We start from the raw sequence: 18,128 nt of genomic DNA on the forward strand, positions 1-18,128 counted from the left end.
ATGTATCCCCAGCACTTAGCACAATGCCTGGCAAATTGTTGTTATTGTTCAGTTGTTTCAGTCATGTCTGACTCTTCAAGTCTTCGTGACCCCATTTAGAGTTTTCTTGGCACAGATTTACCATTTCCTTCTCCAGCTTATTTTTTTAAATGAGGAAACCGAGGCAAATGGGGTTAAGTGACTTGTACAGAGTCACATAGCTAGTAAGTGTCTTAGGCCACAGAAGATGAGTCTTCCTGACTCCATACCTAGTGGCTCTATCCACTGTACCATCTAGCTACCCTGGTACATAGTAGGTGCTTCATAAATATTGATTGACTGATTTACATGGTGCTTTAGCTGAACCTTAGAGAAAGCTAGAGATCTTAAGATGAAGAAACTAAGAATGAAATAAAGTCAACACCTTGCCGGTGGTCATTCAGCCAGTGTATGATCATGAAGAGGAGCACAGGCTGATGAGACTTGCCCAATAAAGGAATAATCCCTCTCCCAGAGATGATAATAATAAGGTTTAAGTGTTGCAAAGCATTTACAAATTTTATCTCACTTCATCCTCACAGCAACCCAGGGAGGGTAGGTGCTGTTATAAAACCCTCTGTTTCCCTCTCCTGACCTGGACCCATATCCCCTAATATTTTTTTGAATGGGTACTGGTCAAGTCCTTATCAAACCAGAATTGTGCTAGACCCTATAGGGGAAACGTCAAAGAAGCTTACAGGTCAATATATCTTTTGGTCTTTGCCTCCTTAAGAGATTATAGCCTAGGTGGACAAGGAAGACACACATGACAACGTTTCATTACTTACAATACCAGACAGTACATGTGAAGTCTGAAATGGGTAGTAGAAACAGGAACTCCAGAAAAAATTGTTCTCCTGATTTCCCATGCCACCAACAAAATTCTTGCCAAAAGTCATGTGTTCAGGACAGCCTCACATGTTTGATTTCAGACTCACAGTGTGTCAAGGTTAAAAGGGACCTGAAACATTTGCTATTCCAAGTGCCTCATTTAACAAACAAGAAAACAGGCCCAAAGTTGGGAAAGGGGTTTGGTTTGTCTAAGATCTTTGAGCCCAGTTGTTGACAAAACCAACCTGAGAGTCTCTTTAACTCCCAGGCTAAGACTCTCTTCTCTTCTCATAATAGGTAAATCACAAGCTTTCAAGGCAGAGGCATTAAGGATGGTACCCTTGCTCACTCCCTCACATGGACCATCAAGAAGATGTGTGCATCTTAATGACCATAGCAGCCTTTACAATTGAGGTCATTCACTGAGAACTCCTTCTTCCTTATCTTATATTCCTCAGATTCTTTCTGCCTTTTCTTTTTCCTTGACCCATCTCCTACGAAGAGGTGGCACTTCTCCCTGACAAGGCAAACCTCTCTACATGCACAAGTGATCTCATTCCATTCTCAAAAAACCCTCTAAACTTCTTGAGAAAGCTATCTACAATGGCCGGGTGCCTCCACTTCCTTTCCTCTCACACCTCTTAGCTCTTTGCATTCTGGCTTTCAACCTCACCTTTCAACAGAAATTGTTCTCTCTAAAGCTCCTAACAATCTTGCCAAATCTCATGACCCTTTTTTTCTATCCTTCTTGACCTCTCTGCAGCCTTTGACAATGCTGATCACCTTCTTCTCCTTGATAATCTCTCTAGGTTTTTATGACTGTTTTCTCCTACCTCTCTGACTTTGCTGGCTTCTTTGCAGGACCTTTATCCATATCATGCTCACTTAACCATGAGGGGCTCCACAAGGCTCCATCCTAGGCCCTCTTCTCACCATACACTATTCCACTTGGTGATATCATCAACTCCCTTGGTTTCAATTGTCATCTCTCCGCAGATGACTCCCAGACCTACCTGACCTCACAGTCTTGCATTCCAACTGTCTATCAGACATCTTAAACTAGATGCCCCCAGATGTCTTAAACTCAGCCATGTCCAAAACTGAACGTTATCTTTCTTCTCCACCCCTTCCTCTCTTCTTAACTTCTCTAAATTACTGTGAAGGATACCACCATTCTCCCATTACCCAGGCTCACAGCCTAGGTGTCATCCTCAATCCCTCACTCACTTCTCACTCTCCACCCCCCTCCCCTCCTCATATCCAGTCAATTGTCATTTCCTATTATTTCTACCTTCTTACCAACTCTTATCTCCTTTGACATTGCAATCACCCTGGTAAAGGCCCTCATCACCTCATGCCTGGACTATTGAAATACTATTTGGGTTGTTTCCCTGCCTCAAGTCTCTTTCCCACTCCAGTCCATCCTCCGAGGTCAAATTGATCTTCCTAAAGCATAGATCTGACATTGTCATTCCCACCCCCACACCCATTTCAGTAAACTCCAGAGGCTCCCTGTTACCTCCAGGTTCAAATTTAAAACTTCTTTCTGCCTTTTAAAGACCACAACCCTACCTACCTTTCCAGTCTTTCTTATGCCTTACTAATCTCCACATACTCTGTGATTCAGTGACACTGACCTCTTTGCTATTTCTTGAACATGACACCACCATTTTCCAAATCAGAGAATTTTCACCCACTGTCCTGTCCTCCCCCATCTCCAACCTAGAACACTGTCCTTCCTCATCTCTGCCTCCCAGCTTTCTTGGATTCCTTCAAGTCTCAACTAGTCCCCATCTTCTGCCAGACTTTCCCAGTCCTCCTTAATTTCAATGCCTTACCTCTGAGAAAATCCCCAGTTTATCCAGTTCATCATCCCGTTTGTACATAGCTGTTCGCATATTTTCTCCTTCATTAGACTGTGAGCTCCTTGAGGGAAGGGGACTGTTTTTTTGTTTGGTTTGGTTTGGTTTGGTTTTTCTTTTCTTTGTATCCCCAGTACTTAGAACAATGTCTGGCATAAAACAGTCTCTTAAGAAATGCTAGCTGACTGATTGGCAAATTAGACAAATGATGACTGTATCTGGGAAAAGGAAGGAAAAAGGCATTTATTAAGCACTTATTATGTGCCAGAGACTGTGCTTAAATACCAGAGGTAGTATTTAAGCCAAATTTTTCCCTGGGTATTTTTTCCTGTGTTCCCATATTGTGCAATATGGTATAGTGGACACTTTTAACACTAGGGACGTAATCATTTAACTTGTCTGAGCCTGAATTTATTCATTCATAAAAGGGGGATAAAACATCAACCTCTCAGTGGTTGCTGTGAGCTTCGGATTAAATCATCTTGTATGGATTGCACACCTTAAAAGCATTGTTTACATGTCAATTAACCTTTTATACTGTTACCACAGAATATATTCACAAAGGTACAATTGTATCCATTTCATTCTTTCTGCTCTTGGGGACATAAATCATAGAATTTTCAAGCTGGGAGAGATCCAAGGAAGCTATTGCTACTGACCAAATTGTTTCTGAGAAGGTATAGCTATCTAAATCTAAGGAGATATAGCTATCTATCGGGTTATTTGCAAAACTTAGTGTCTACACACATACACGCATGCACATGCATGCACACCCGCATACATGCACACACCACCTCTGGATACATACCTCCTCCCTGTCTGTACATACAAACATAGAGAGGCTCTCAGACACCCTTCCTCACCCACCCACTTTCTCATTTGGGGGTTTGGGGCCAGCGATGAGGGAAAGTTTGAAAGTGACGTGACTAATACACTTTCCCCAGTACATACGTTACCCAGTGAGCAAGATGTGCAAACCACAGGCAGTCAGGCAGGCTTGAGAGCTCAGCCACTTTGTACAGTATCTGGTTGGTGGCCACGTCAGGTCAGTCATAACAGGACTTGGGAGTAGGGGGAGAGGAAAATGGGTATGGTTCTAGATTTGGCTCCTCGGGGTAGTTGCAGATAGCTGAGAACTCCCTGGGGCTGTAGCTCCCATCTGAGCAGCCAGAACACAAGCAAAGGGAGATGGGGTCTTTGGGTCCCAAGAGAACCTGGGAAAGGGAAAGAGATGGCATCTCCAATTTGTAATACAAATATCCCTGAACTGAACATTAGGAATTTAGGTTCTAATCAGGGTTGTACTGGGGAGCCAGCTCTGCTTTGGAGAGCCGATCATTTAATTTTCAGTGTGAGCATTTATACTTCAGAAATATGCATAAAACTGGGCTTGATCTATTGTTTTGTTTATTGTCTAGATGTAAAAAAAAGTGTTAATGCAGATTATATTTTAGTAAATGCAGACATTCTTTTTCCCTTCCCACCCTCCCTGCCCCCCCCAAACCTGGTTGTTAAATATTTACCAGCACACCCTTGGTTCTAATCCTTCTCCTACAACTATCTCTGTGTGACTTTGGGCAAACCCCTTCTACTGTCTGAGCCTCCGTTTCAGTTTTCAGTAAAATAGAAATAATAATTCTTATCCTGCTTTCTTCACTGGGCTATAATAATCAAATGAGAGAAGGGATGGGAAAAGACTTTGTAAACTGTTACTTGATAAACCTCTGTAAACTCCTACACACACATGCATGGTATAACAATGACTTTTTTTTTTTTTGGCTAGGCAATGGGGTTAAATGACTTGCCCAGGGTCACACAGCTAGTGAGTGTCAAGTGTCTGGTTTGATACCAGATTTGAACTCAGGTCGTCCTAACTCCAGGGCCGGTACTCTCTCCACTGCATCACCTAGCTGCCCCCCAACAATGACTTTTTAAAAGTTTAAAGGTGGCATGTGAGTTATCAATCTGGAGTGGCATGACATGTTCAAAGACGTGACCTCTTAAATCTCTTTGGATACTCAATCAGTGCTGCTCTTGGGCCTCCAGATGCAATCAGTGTGGCTTATCCCAGGGAAAAACTTTGACCCAACCAAGTGGCAATTTAACAGACCACACAGGTAACATCAGTCCAAATGGTCCATCTCTAGTGACCACAAGGTCCATCCGTGGCAGACACTGGTTCTTCACATCTGAGCTCCTCTCCAGACAAATCATTTCTAGATTATGTAGTCAAGAAGGTCTGAGCTTTATGGCCACCTCAGATACTGACCAGTGTGTGACCTGTGTATGATTTGACTTCAGTTTCTTCATCTGTAAAATGGGAGTCATAATAGCATCTACCTCAAAAGAATGTGAGGATCAAACAAAAAAAATGCTTTATAAAGCATTTGTAAAGCTTTGTAAAAAAAAAAAAAAGAAAGAAAGAAAGAAATACTTTATAAACCTTGAAGTGCTATAGAAATGTGAGCTATTATTATTTGTCCCCTTTCTTGGAGTAAATGAAGGAAGTTTTGTTTGTTTTTGTTTTTCCCTGGAGTCAAAGAGCTGGCTATGGCTGAACCTGAGCAGAGAGTCTGGAAGCACATCTGTCTATCTGTCCTCAGGGAACTAAGTTCACAGCAACACAGGATTTAGAGGTTGAGACCATCTGATTCGCACCCCTCACTTTTAAGAATGAAGTTACTCAGGCCCAGAGAATAGAAGAGACTTATCCAAGGTCATATGGATAGTGCCAGGAGTCAGTGACTGCTCTTTTGACTCTAGGTCCCATGTTCTTTCCACTTCAGTTCCTGAGGTTACCCCTAAATAGAAGTGTTTTTTCTCTAAATCTTGTTTCCCAGCTGGCTTAACCTGATCATTCCTGAGACAGGATGGCAACATAATGCCATGAAAAGAACACTGGATTTGGAATCAGAGGACCTAGGATTGAACTTCAGGCCAAGTCTTCCGGCCTCAGTTTCTTCATCTGTAAAGGTGTTGGACTGATGACTCCGACGGTCCCATCTAGCTTTAAATCTAGGATTCTATGCTCCTGCCACATAGGGGCCTCTGCCCAGTAAAGACCAAACACACGAGTTTCTCCACATCTGCTTAATAATTGCTTGTTGATTAGTTGATTCATCTTTAAAATGGAGATAATAATACTCACTGTACCTGTCTCACAGGGTTGTTGTAAAACTTAAATGAAGTAATTATGGAAAAGCTCATGGCAAACCTTGCACTGTTATATACCAGCTGATACTGTACTGAATCAATTCAGTTCTATTCAACTATAATTTATTATAGACATTTGTCATGTGCCTACTTGCACTGTGGACAGCATTATGTTTTGTGCTGAGGAATATACAAAGTTTAAATAAGATATGGTTCTTGCCCTCATGAACCTTATAGTCTAGTAAGGTAGCTAGATGGTGTAGTGAATAAAGTGCTAAGCCTAGAGTCACCAAGACCTGAGTTCAAATTTGGCCTCAGACACTTACTAGTTATGTGACCCTGGGCAAATCACTTAACTGTCTTCTGCCTCAGTTTCCTCAACCATAAAATGAGGATGGTAATAACACTTGGATTGTTGTATCAAATGAGATACTATTTGTACAGTGCTTTGCAAAGTGCTATGTAAATGCTAACTAGCATGTGACATAAGGTATGTGATGAATTTGTTAAACAAAATAACACATAATAAGTGTATTACAGGTATAACCAACAAGAGGGCCCATGGCCTCCCCTGGTATCCATGCAATGTCAAGAGATCTAGGGAAAGATGCTGAGTTCTTTGGGCAAATGATTCATGGGAGAATATGGACAAGAATCATAGGATGCAAAAGTGTGGATGTGTCATGATCTATGCTAGTGGAAAGGAATCACAGATCTATCCAAGCAAAATGCATTAGAGGCATACAAAATAAAGTGCTATTCAATGTCCAAGAGAGGACAAGCCACAACTGAAGAAGGGATAGAAGAACCAGAGAAGTCTTCATGGAAGAGGTGGCCTTTAACTTGGAATTGAAAGGCAAAGTAGGAATACAAATTATTTTTTAAAAAGGCTTTGCAAAGTGGAGCATTAAAGGCTGTCCTCAAAAAGGTGTCCCTCACATATATGTTAAAATCACATATGACTCAATGGCAAACACCCTTATGGAGCTTTATTCAGTGATCTGATGAGGGATGGGATCATTAAGGAAAGCCTTAAAGAGGGAGATGCATTTACCTCAGGTGTTTGCCAATGTCATGGAGCATGAGTCGTCTGCAAAGTCCCAATGAAAGAATTCTTTTTGGATGACAAGAACCTCAGAAGTCCCTCTCTGTGCCTCAGGATTGGCTGATTTGTCCATATATATTTGTCCACAGTCAAATAGTTCTCCTTCCCAGAGGGAAGAAATTTTATTTAATTAATCAAACATTTATTAAATGTCTACTGTGTGCACAGAAGTGTGGTAGCTAACTTCCTGCTTTCGTGTAGCTTGAAAGTCAATTCAATTCAATGAGCATTTATTAAATATGCATCTTTGCTGGGATCAGGCATTACCATAAGCACTAGGGATACAAATACAAAAAGAAAGGAAATTTTATTTTAGCAACTCTTGGTGGTGGTTTCCCTAACTTCCTTCAGGGGAAGCTAAGTGGCTCAATGGACAGAGCACTGGGCCTGGAATCAGGAAGACTTGAGTTCAAATAAAGCCTCAGACACTTACCTGTCACCCTGGGCAGATCACTTAACCTCTGTTAGAGTCAGTTTCCTCAGTAAAATAGGGATAATAACAGCATCTGCCTCCCTGGATTGCCCAAGGGTTATTATTATGAGAATCTAATAAGAATATTTGTAAAGCATTTAGCACAGTGTCTGGCATATAGTAACGCTTGATAAATGCTTGTTTCTTTTATGGACTATACGAAGGTCCACCTAAAGTGGGTGTACATAGGGGTAGGGAGCAGCTTACAGCTGTTCCATTGGAAGCTTCAGCAAACCCATCAAATCAACAAGCCCAGATTCCTACCTAGGACATCATCCACTCAAGGTCTTATCAGCTTCTCTAGGAAACCCTTCAAGGCTTCAATATCTCACAATCCTCGCTACCAAGGATTATGTAATCAGCAGAGAGTTGTGGGTACTCAGCACCTTCACCAAGACCAAGCCACACCCACAACTCACGCAGAGAATCCATGGTTAATCAAGACTTCATGGAAAAAGCCTGAGGCTAGGAGTCAGGAAACCCAGGATCGGAATCTTAGTTCTACCATTAATTTCTTTTGTAACCTTGTCTCTAGTTCTCAGTCTCTCTCCTAGTAAAATGAGAATCACCAGTCCTCATTTTTATTGAAGTTTCCTCTATGAGCCAGAGAGTGTAATTATCACCCTCCTGCCTTTGCAGATGAGGAAACTGAAGCTACCTTGTGGCAGCCCCTGGATTTAAGCCCCATTCTTTTTTGTTAGACCATAAGTTGTCTGTCTAAAGATTGAATGAGATGATCACTAAGGCTACTTCCAAAACTGATATTCTAAAGACATTGACTGGGCATGATGACTTCTACAAAATCCTTCCTCAAAGGTCTTGAGTTACTAGACTCACCCTCACTAGACCTAGCCCTGAGGCGAGTATCCAGAGACTCAGGTCATCAGTTGCTACCTCTCTCTAAGAAAGAGCTGTCACTCCCATACCTGTTTCTGATTGAATGGTGGGATTTGGTTAAATGGTGGGGGGAGTGAGCAGAGGGAGGGGGATTCCCCCCAGAATCAGGAAATCCAGGTTCTAACCCTGGCTCCACCATCAACAAGCTATCCAAACTAAGCCTCAGTTTTCTCCAAGATGGGGATAATAATCTTTGTTCTACACACAACCCCTCAGGGCTGATGTGATTATGAAATAAATGAGTGAAAGTAGAAAGCACTTTGGAAATACTGTATAATAGAGGGCTCCCTTTCCTGATCATATCGAAATCTCCTGAATGGTAGGTCACCGGGGCATTAAACCGCCAACTATGGAGGCAAATGTGGCCATAATGGGACCTCTTCCCCTTGGGGCAGCTAGGTAGCACGGTTGGCCCTGGAGTCAGGAGGACCTGAGTTCAAATCCAGCCTCACACACTTACTAGCTGTGTACTCTGGGCAAGTTACTTAACCCTCTTTACCTCAATTTCCACATCTGTAGAATGAGTTGGAGAAGGAAATGGCAAACCATTCCAGTATCTTTGGCAAGAAAACATGGAATGGGGTCATAGAGAGTGGGATACAACTGAAACAACTCAACAATAAAAATTCCCTTGGGAACCCTAGGCCCTCTTTCCCCATCTGCCTTTCACCATGGACTAGGGCTATCAAGTGTTACTCTTGGCTGTGAGGTTTCAACTCTGTTGATCACTCAGGAATCACCCTAGGGTTTACAGGGCTGGTCCCTCTGAACTTTTCCCAGCTAAACTAGGGAAGCACGGAGGAGATCATAGGATCTGGTCCAAGGCCATCATTTTATATATGAAGAAATGGAACCTTGAAAAGTTAACCTCAGTTTAAGGTCACAGAAGTAGTAAGTGAGGAGGCAAATGGTAGACACCAGAGGCTAGTGGTTTTTCTATTTGTTGCCCTGAACAGCATTCTGGGGTTACTCATTATTAAATAGCCTCATTTTGCAGATGTAGCAAATGAGGCTCACTAAGGTTGTGATGGTTTGGTACTATGCTAAGTTTAGATGCATGTGACCCAGGTTCAAAGATTGGCTTTATCTCTTAGTATCTATGATGCCCTAAGCAAGTCATTTAACTTGTCGGCACCTTAGTTTCCTCATCTATAAATGGAGTGGTTGGGCCAGATTACCTTTAAGATTGCTCTCAGCTCTACATCTGTAATCCTGTGACTTCCTTAGGTCACAAAGCAAGTCACTGACAGAGACAAGTCAATTATTCAGTGGTTTGGGGCAGGCCAATTTAGGGTTACAGCAAAGCGCCTTGGAAGGGAGCTGATAGGAGAAGTGAACTCTCTTCCTAACGAGCCCTCCTACAGGAAAACCACCGCCTTGGCCCCAGGGCCTGAAAGAACAGCCCCCTCTTTTCTGCCTCTCCCCATCTTCCTATCTCAGTGAGGCATGAGTCATCTCTGAATGCCACCATAGGCCATTTCTACGAAAAGTAAGAGTGCTGTGGCCTCCTACATGAGTGAGACAGGAAGCTTGGGTAGTTCGGAAAGCAGGGGGCAAGGGCCCAGCAAACACCCAATAGCCCCACTCAGAAGAGTCTCAGAACCAGAGGGGCTTTGGGGGAAGTTATCTCCCAGCCCTGCCTGTGGCACTCAGCACTGCAAGGGACTCCAGTCTCTATTCAATCAGTAAGTTTTTATTGATCATCCCTTCCTTCTCCTCCCTGCACCATGTGCCTAGCCCTGTGCTTTGTCCTGTGTGGATATGACAGCATCCCTCCCTTCAGGAAACTCACAGTCCAGTTGGGGAGCCAGGGTCAGACTCATAGGATCATGGACTTTATAGCTGGAAAATATCTTTGAGGCCACCTTATTCCAAGGTTCAGAGGATTTAAAGACTTGCCTAAGGTCACACAAGTGGTAAAGCTTATAGATCATCTAGTCCAACCCCTTCTTTACTGAGTGAAGGCTCCTCCCGTGACCTGCCCAAAGTCACAGAGCTGGGATTCCAACTTCAAAGCTAGTCATCTCTCCACTACAACAGACCTCTTTCATTACAATTTAGACAACAACACAATCACCACCAACTTTGTGAGACTCCCACTTGTAGAGCACTCTATTAGGTGCCATACAGTGCTTCCCTAAGAGACAGTCTCCAACTCCACAGAGCTTACAGTCTAGGAAATGGGACAACAATACATGCTAAGTGCATTAGAGATGGACAAAATCAAATGATGTGTGCTGTCTGAGGAGGGAGGTCATTTATTCAGTTAAGGAGAGGGGAAGCAAACAAATCAGGGAAGTATCTCTCGAAGGATATAGTATATCAGTTGAGCTTTAAAGGATGGTTGTTGCTGTTGTTGTTGTTGAGTTGTTCATTCATGTCTGACTCTTTGTGACCCTGTGGACCACAACATGATGCGGTCTTTGGGATTTTCTTAGCAAAGATACTGGAGTAGTTTACCATTTCCTTCTCCAGTGAATTAAGGTGAACTGATTAAGATAGATGGATTTAAACTCAGGTCTTTCTAACTCCCTAGCAGTTAGGCGGTACAGTGGATGGAGCACTGGGCCTAGAGTCAAGAAGATTCATTTTCCTGAGTTCAAATCCAGCCTCAGACACTTACCAGCTGTATGACCCTGGGCAAGTCACTTAACCTTGTTTGCCTCAGTTTCCTCATCTGTAAAATGAACTGGAGAAGGAAATGGCAAACTTTTCCAGCATCTTTTGCCAAGAAAACCCCAAATGGGGTCACAAGGAGTAAAGATATAACCAGACAACACCTTCCTGACTCCAGGTGAAGCGTTGTATTCACTGGGCCGTCTGCTGCCTCTTAAAGGATGGGCAGGAATTCAAATAGCAAAGTATGGGTGAAGCGGGGGACCAGTCTGATCCAAGAGACTGGATCCTAGATCGAGAGCTGGGAGGGCTAATCCTGATCTTTGAGGCTGTCAAGCCCAACCCCCTCATTTGAGGCCCAAGGAGGAGGAGTGATTTGCCCAAGGTTGCAGGTCACTGGTAACTGGCAGAGCCGGAGTTGTACTCAGGTCCCGTGATCCCACGTGGGTTCAGCATTCTTCCCACTGTCCAAAACTGTATGTGTTCAGATGACAAAGATTAGTCCCAGCTTGGTTGCCACGTAGACAGTGTATGTGCTGAGGGAGCGAGGAGTGCATGAGATCTGTCTAGAAAGACAGGCTACAACTATATTATAGAGGGCCTTGAATGCCAGGCAAAGAAGTCCAAATTTTGTGAGAAATGTTTATGCTACACACCAGCCAAGGAGTGTGGATAATCAGTGCCAGGAAGGAGTGATTGGTGAAGACTGGGGCAGCTTGTGAAGTCTTCCTTGAGGTGGGGGCCTGAAGGTAGGGGTTGAAGGATGATGGGTAGACTTTGGATATATGGAAAAGGGAGAACAGTGTGAGCAAAGACACACCAGAAAGAAGTGATTTTTGGTTACAGCACAGGTATGCTTGTTGGTGGAGCCGTAGGAGTGAAGGTTGGTGAGATAGAGTTGGACCAGATGATGAAGGGCCTTGAATGCCCAAAAGAGTCATTTTGACTTGAATTCAGGAGGACTCATGGACTCTGTCCTCTTTTGCTGCAGACTGGGCTGTCCCCAGACACCCCCTCCCCAACACCCACCCACTTCTGGAGATTCTGGCTGGGCTATCTCCTCCTTGGAGAGCTTGGGGTAAGCCTGTGGCTTTTCTAACTAACAACTGCTTTCCCTTTAAGGCACAGCTGCCCCACCCACTTCTAATTGCCAGGCTATTTATGGGTCATGCATCCCCTCTACCCGCTCCATACCCTTTTATTTGTGGCTTCTCATCCACACTGGGCCCCTTTAGTCAACTTCCCACACCAAACCCCCACCAAAGGGCTCATTGGTTGTGGCCCTAGTTTCGTCCAAAACAAACCCAACAGTCCTGTTCTCTGCCAAACCCTGCCCCTTTCCCTTCCTTCTTCCTCCACTTCCAAAACTAACCTCATCTAGGAAACCCTCCCAGAGGAGCCCCTCAGGGCTCCAACTACTCCATCACCCCCCTCCATTCTACATCCTTCCTTTTTCTCCCTTCCCCCTTCCCTAAGGGCGTGTGGGGGTAGGGGAGTCACGTAGTCTTTTGAGTGTTTTGATGATGTTCAGTTCAGTCCAATCCGATTTTCAATTCAGCAAACATTTTTACACACCTCCTAAAGGCAGGGCCCTTACACTGGGCTCTGAGGATACATGTATCTTTGTGTGCTATGTCACAATACCTGCTCTCTAGGAGTTTGCCCTCCAAGAGAAGGGACCGGGGGTGAACAAGTACGCCAATGATTGTCATCATGACAGTGGATATAGAGCCAGCCTTGGCTTCAAGAAGAGCCAATTTCACGTCCTCCTTCCCCTATATACCATCTGTGATGGTGGGTAAGTCACGTAACCTCTAAGTGTATCAGGCAACTCTAACGTCATGTGTTAGAGATGAGTTTCTGAGCTTCTTCAGTAGAGAGAATTGTAACACTGACAGTTACAAAGGAATTCTCTTTACAAAGGAATCACCGATCCAAACTTATAATAATAATTAATAATAACTCATATTTCCATAGCACTTAAAGGTTTACAAAGTGATTTTCCCTAACTTCCCTATGAAGTAGATAACACTAGTATTATAGCTCCATTTTACAAATGAAGAAACAAAGCTCAGAGAGGTAGAGTATATTACAAGGGAAAGCAAGAGGAATATGGAGAGTCTGGGACAAAGTGCTAGGGGAAATCTGAGGTAGGAGGAGTCACTTTCACCTGGATTGAGGGGAGGTCCAGAATAGGGTTCATAGAGGAGGTGGCATCTTAGTTGGGTCTTGACAGAAAATAAGCTTTCTGTCTTCAGAAGCCAGATATGGGGAAAGAGTTCATTCCAGGCTTGGGGTAAATTTATGCCCAGCCCAGTCCTAGGCAGAGTGGGGGGAATGACAGAGACAGATTACGTAACTTTTTGAAGCCCTATCTCCACCACTCTCTCACCTGTGTGTGGGGCAGTGTTAGTCAATAAAACCATGGCCAAGAGAAGAGGCACAGATGGAAGCCTTTCAGAAATATTAACTCCTCTTCTTTAGCAGGGAAGGAACTAGGGTCAGCTTGGAGAAAGCTCTATGAGTCTGCCTTGGGATTCAGAATTCAAAACTCTATCTATATAAGTTGGCACCATTTCTGCAGCATATATAGTCTTAGAGAATGCAGAGGGGTCAAACATGCAGCTTACCTTCTTTCTATTTGAATCTGAAGCCACTGGCCTAGAACACTGAAAGACTAAATTAGGTCTTGTGAAGGTTGATATGGCCAGTTTGTGTCAGAGGTGGGACCACAGTGCCTCAAGTAGAATAAGATTAATTATGAATACCCTGCCTCCTCTGTGTGTGTGGTGTGTGTGTGGTTTGTCCTCGTTCTCAAGGTCAAGAGGACCATGACATCAGGAAGATGTTGCTATGACTTGCAAGTGAATTGGATTTAAGTGAGGCAGGGCTATGCAAAGTCACCAGCCTTACTTTCTCCTCCAGGGCCATCTGCAGTTGTCCTGATCTGTATATGACCACTGAACCCAGATGGCCTTTTTAAGCTAAGGTCTTTCCGAGTTCTCACTTTGACTGAGGCAACACCCGTTCAGTGATTAGGGCTGTTCAAGAAGTGAGCCAAAGGATGGCTGTAAAGAGAAGAAGGAGGCAGTGTGAATGGTAGAAAGAGCCCTAGATCACAGGTCAAGTAGGTTGTGAGGTTCAAATGAGATAATGGATGTAAAAAGCACTTTGCAAACCTTTTGAAGCACTCTATAAATACCAGTTGTCATCCTTATCATCATTTTTAGTCTACAGTGACTAGGTCTCCAATTTGATAATGACTTCATTCCCTGAGCCTTCTCTTGCAGACTTGCTGAGCTCAAACAATGGTTATAAAACAGTGTAGGGGTGTGGGCTTTTAAAAGTGTGTGCATTTTTAAAATTTAATTGGCATTATTAATACTTTCTTAATCCAAAGCAATCAACAAAATAATATATCAAGGTTGATGAATAATGATTGCTCGTTTCTGAGGCATAAATGATCACACGGGAAATTTAACAATGGATTCTCCTAAAGGTTTGGCACTGGCTCCAGCACACCCCTGCTTGGATCTTAGTTCTGATAGACTGCTGGCTAACTAGGTGAACTTGAGGTCATTCTTTTTCTCTCCCTTGGCCTCAGTTTTTCTATGTGTAAAAAGAGACTAAAAATATCTGCTCTGCCACCTTGCTTCCCAGACTGTGATGAGGCTCCTTTGAGACCATGAAGTTCACTGTCAAGCTCCAGAAATTCTGGGCTGCTGCAAGTGGCTTGAGTCATTTTCATGTTTACAGGTGGGTGGCTGGGGGCTGTCTCTCTCATGTCTTTCAGCACACCAAGCCTGGCCAGCCCTCCCATGGAGTTCCCCAGATCACACCCCTCTATGAACATTTCAGCTCCCACCAGACACATGTCTCTGCTGACATCAACCAGAAGCAAGGTAGGATTGTATGTTTTTTTTATTAATTTTTTTTAATTAACATGCATTTATTTATTCTCCTTCCCACCCTTCCCTCACTGAACAGCAACAACAACAACAACAAGAAAAAAAAGACAAGTCTTATAACAAATATGCATAGTCAAGCAAAGCAAACTGGGGGCATGGGGACCAGTACACAAAAGGAGGTGACAAGCATTAGACCAAACACAGAATGATAGGGTTGCTTTCCTAGAAGAAGACTAAGGATTATTTGGCATCCCCCTTTCCCCCTCCCCCAGGACATTTAGGTGCTCCCAGTTACTGCCCTAAGAGAGAAAGCAAGAGTGCTACATCCATTTGACATCTAAAGAAACTAAGGCAAGAAAGGTTTCTATCAGCATTGGGAACTAGCACAAACTCTGACAGGAACTGAAAGCCAGGGAATAGTCAGGGTTTAGACCTGATTGGCAGCGGCCAGCAGGGCAAAGGGTGAATTGAGGCCGGATATGGCTTACACGCCATAATCATGTACTCTGAGAACAATGAATGGGACCAGGGTTTGGAAGACACTGCTGAGGAGAGATGAGAGAGATTTCAGGCTGGGGGAGCTGGGATAGAAGTTTATAATGCTAACAACAACAACAACAACAGTAACAGTAACAAAACAAAGATGACGATGAATGCCCCTCTCTGTGAGCGTGGTATGCCCACAGTACTTTTCAAGGTGCCTTCACATGCATTGTCTCATTAAATCCTTACCCTTGTGAAAAAAAAAACAGGGATATTGCTTCCATATTTAATAATAATAACAACAATTAATAATAGCTAACATTTACATAGTACTTACTATGTGCCGGGCACTGTGCTAATCACTTTACAATGATCTCATTTGATCCTCACAACAACCTTGGGAGGAAGGCGCTATCATGATCCCCATTTTACAGCTGAGGAAACTGGGACAGAAGTTAAGTAACTTACCCAAGGTAGGCTTTACACATAGCTAGTAAAGTGTCTGAGGCCAGATTTGAACTGAAGTCTTCCTGACTCCAGGCCCGGTGTTCTATCCATTGTACCAACTAGCTGATTAATATATGCGTCATTCTTCCACTGATTCAGATGGAACCCCGCCCTCCATCCCCTTTGCAGTGGTCAAGAGATTACTCAATGGCCACCCATCCAGTGACAGGTATCTTCCAATTTAACTAGCTTGGGCTTCAGATGATAGGCATACAATCCCTTGCCTGGCCTTCGCCCAAAGCTTTTTCATCTTGGTAGGAGCCACTAAAGTTTGTGCTTGGGGACACAGACTTCAGGAGCCCCGAGGGTCACCTCCACACCATGATAAGGTATCAGAGGAGGAAGAAAACTGAAACTGTAGAGAGTGAAAGTGACTTGTCTCATAGCCCCACAGCTGGGAAGTGTCCTGAGTTGAGGGGCTCTCTCCATGGTAGCAGGCTTAGCCTCTAACCCAGGGCTGGACAACCTGCAGCTTCCAAGCCACATGTGGCCCTGTAGGTCCTCAAGTGTGGCCCTTTTTCAGTCAAATGGCCATACTTGAGGACCTTAAGGGCAGCACATAGCCTCAAGGCTGCAGGTTCCTCACCCCTGTTTCCCTGTGGAAAGCTCCTTTAGAAGCACTTAATCATTTTAGCTTTCCCAACCTCAGTCCCTATAATTGTAAAATGGGTATAAAAGTCCTTGCTGCCCCCAAGCTGTACGACTCTGCTTCTTACATTTGGACTATGGTTTAAAGAACAAATGAGCATTTTTTTTAATACCTCAACAGGAACTTTTCCCCAAGAGGGCAAACCCAATTTTGCCCCAATTTCAAGCCAAACTGTAAAAACCACTGGCGGTTTTCCGTTGCTTTGTCCATGGTTACCTCTCCAGGAAGTGCAGGGATTGTTCCCTGAGAGTGAGAATGGCCAAGTTCTTCTTAGTGGGATTGATGCTTATCGGAGGCAGGCCTGAACTCCGGTCCCCCTAGACCCTTGTTCCCCTCAAGATTCCCAGCCCAGAGTTCAGATGTCTAGGAATCTGGGACTGCTTGTCCTACACCCCATCACCACCCCCAACACACACCTCACCCTACCCTAACAAAAGAAGGGCCAGGGAGTAAATCAAAAGTGATACACTCTCTGAATCATCCCCAGACATACCGGAGCAAAGGAGTCATTCCTAGAAAAAGTATCGTCTCCAGACAGAAATGCCCTGACTCAGGCAGATTTAGCCTTGGGTAGCCCCCAAATCCCATTGACTTTCAATTTCTGGGAGCTCTGGCTACTGTCCAGGCAGGTCCAAACCAGGCACCTTTCTCATCTCTGACACCGTCCCACATCAATTACTGTCATGGCTATTCTTGTTGTCTTTGCAATTAGTCATCCTTTTAAGGCTCCTGGTCACTGCCCACGATGGTTGATACAGCAGCTATTCCTGATTTATCTGTTTTTAGGATGTTCACGTGTTCAGAGTAGCCAATATGGGGGGTGGTGGGAGAGGGAGGATTCCATGTGCCTCCAGAGAGGAAGTTTGAGACATCTCAGGCCTTGTTGTTGGGGTGTGTTGAGGCAGGGGCAGGGGGAGGAGGAGGAGGAGGAACCTCAGGGGAAGACTAGAGAGGATTCTAAATTCCTCAGTTTTGGTCTTTCCTATTCACATTTTGTCCCTGGTGAGATTCTGGGGGCTGAATCCCTTCACTTCTAGGACTTCTTACAAAGTCTCTGGTGTCAAAAATCCCACCCACACCTCCCCCAACTACTGCTTCCCTCTGAGAATAAATTGGATCCCGTCCTCCCCAACCCATCCCCCTGTTTCCACCTGAAGCATTAGGATCCAGGTACCAAATGGCTATTTCTCCAGGGATAGTGCGAATAGGGATCACCCCCTGTGGCTGACACTGACACGTGGTCCCAATCATCCTCACATCTACTTGGGATTAAGTTGACAAAATGATGCGTTTTGGGGGATGGGACAGCTCCAGTTCTGAGTTATGTTCTCTCTGTTTCCAATAAACTTTGAACAGGTAGACTCCAGATCATGTAGATAATTCCAAACATGTACAACTTTTTAAAGCTATTTTTTAAAATGCTTTAGAATCATAGAATGTCAGAGCTAGAAGGATTTCAGACACCATCTAATACAACCCCTCATTCTAAAGACAGGGAAACTTGGATGCAGAGAAGGGAAAGAACTTGGCCCAAGTTCTGCCCAAAACAGCAAGTTCCTAACTGATAACCAGCCTTCACTGGGGGTGCTTTTACATTCATTATCTCATTTGATCCTGTAACAGCCTT

The 18,128-nt window shown here is 44.0% G+C and overlaps 1 protein-coding gene across 4 annotated transcripts in view; it reads left to right on the forward strand.

Moving 5' to 3' along the window:
• TCF7 (transcription factor 7) overlaps window positions 1–18,128 on the forward strand; it is a 122,528-nt gene that overhangs the window by 73,010 nt on the left and 31,390 nt on the right. For all 4 annotated transcript variants that reach the window (XM_027849183.1, XM_027849180.1, XM_027849182.1 and 1 more), the window contains exon 4: window positions 14,748–14,856. In XM_027849183.1, coding sequence (XP_027704984.1) covers window positions 14,748–14,856 — 109 coding nt within the window. The remainder of the gene's footprint in view (window positions 1–14,747; window positions 14,857–18,128) is intronic.

The sequence above is a fragment of the Vombatus ursinus genome, unplaced genomic scaffold (genome assembly GCF_900497805.2).
Source record: "Vombatus ursinus unplaced genomic scaffold, bare-nosed wombat genome assembly UNPS02007284.1, whole genome shotgun sequence".
NCBI lineage: Eukaryota > Metazoa > Chordata > Mammalia > Diprotodontia > Vombatidae > Vombatus > Vombatus ursinus.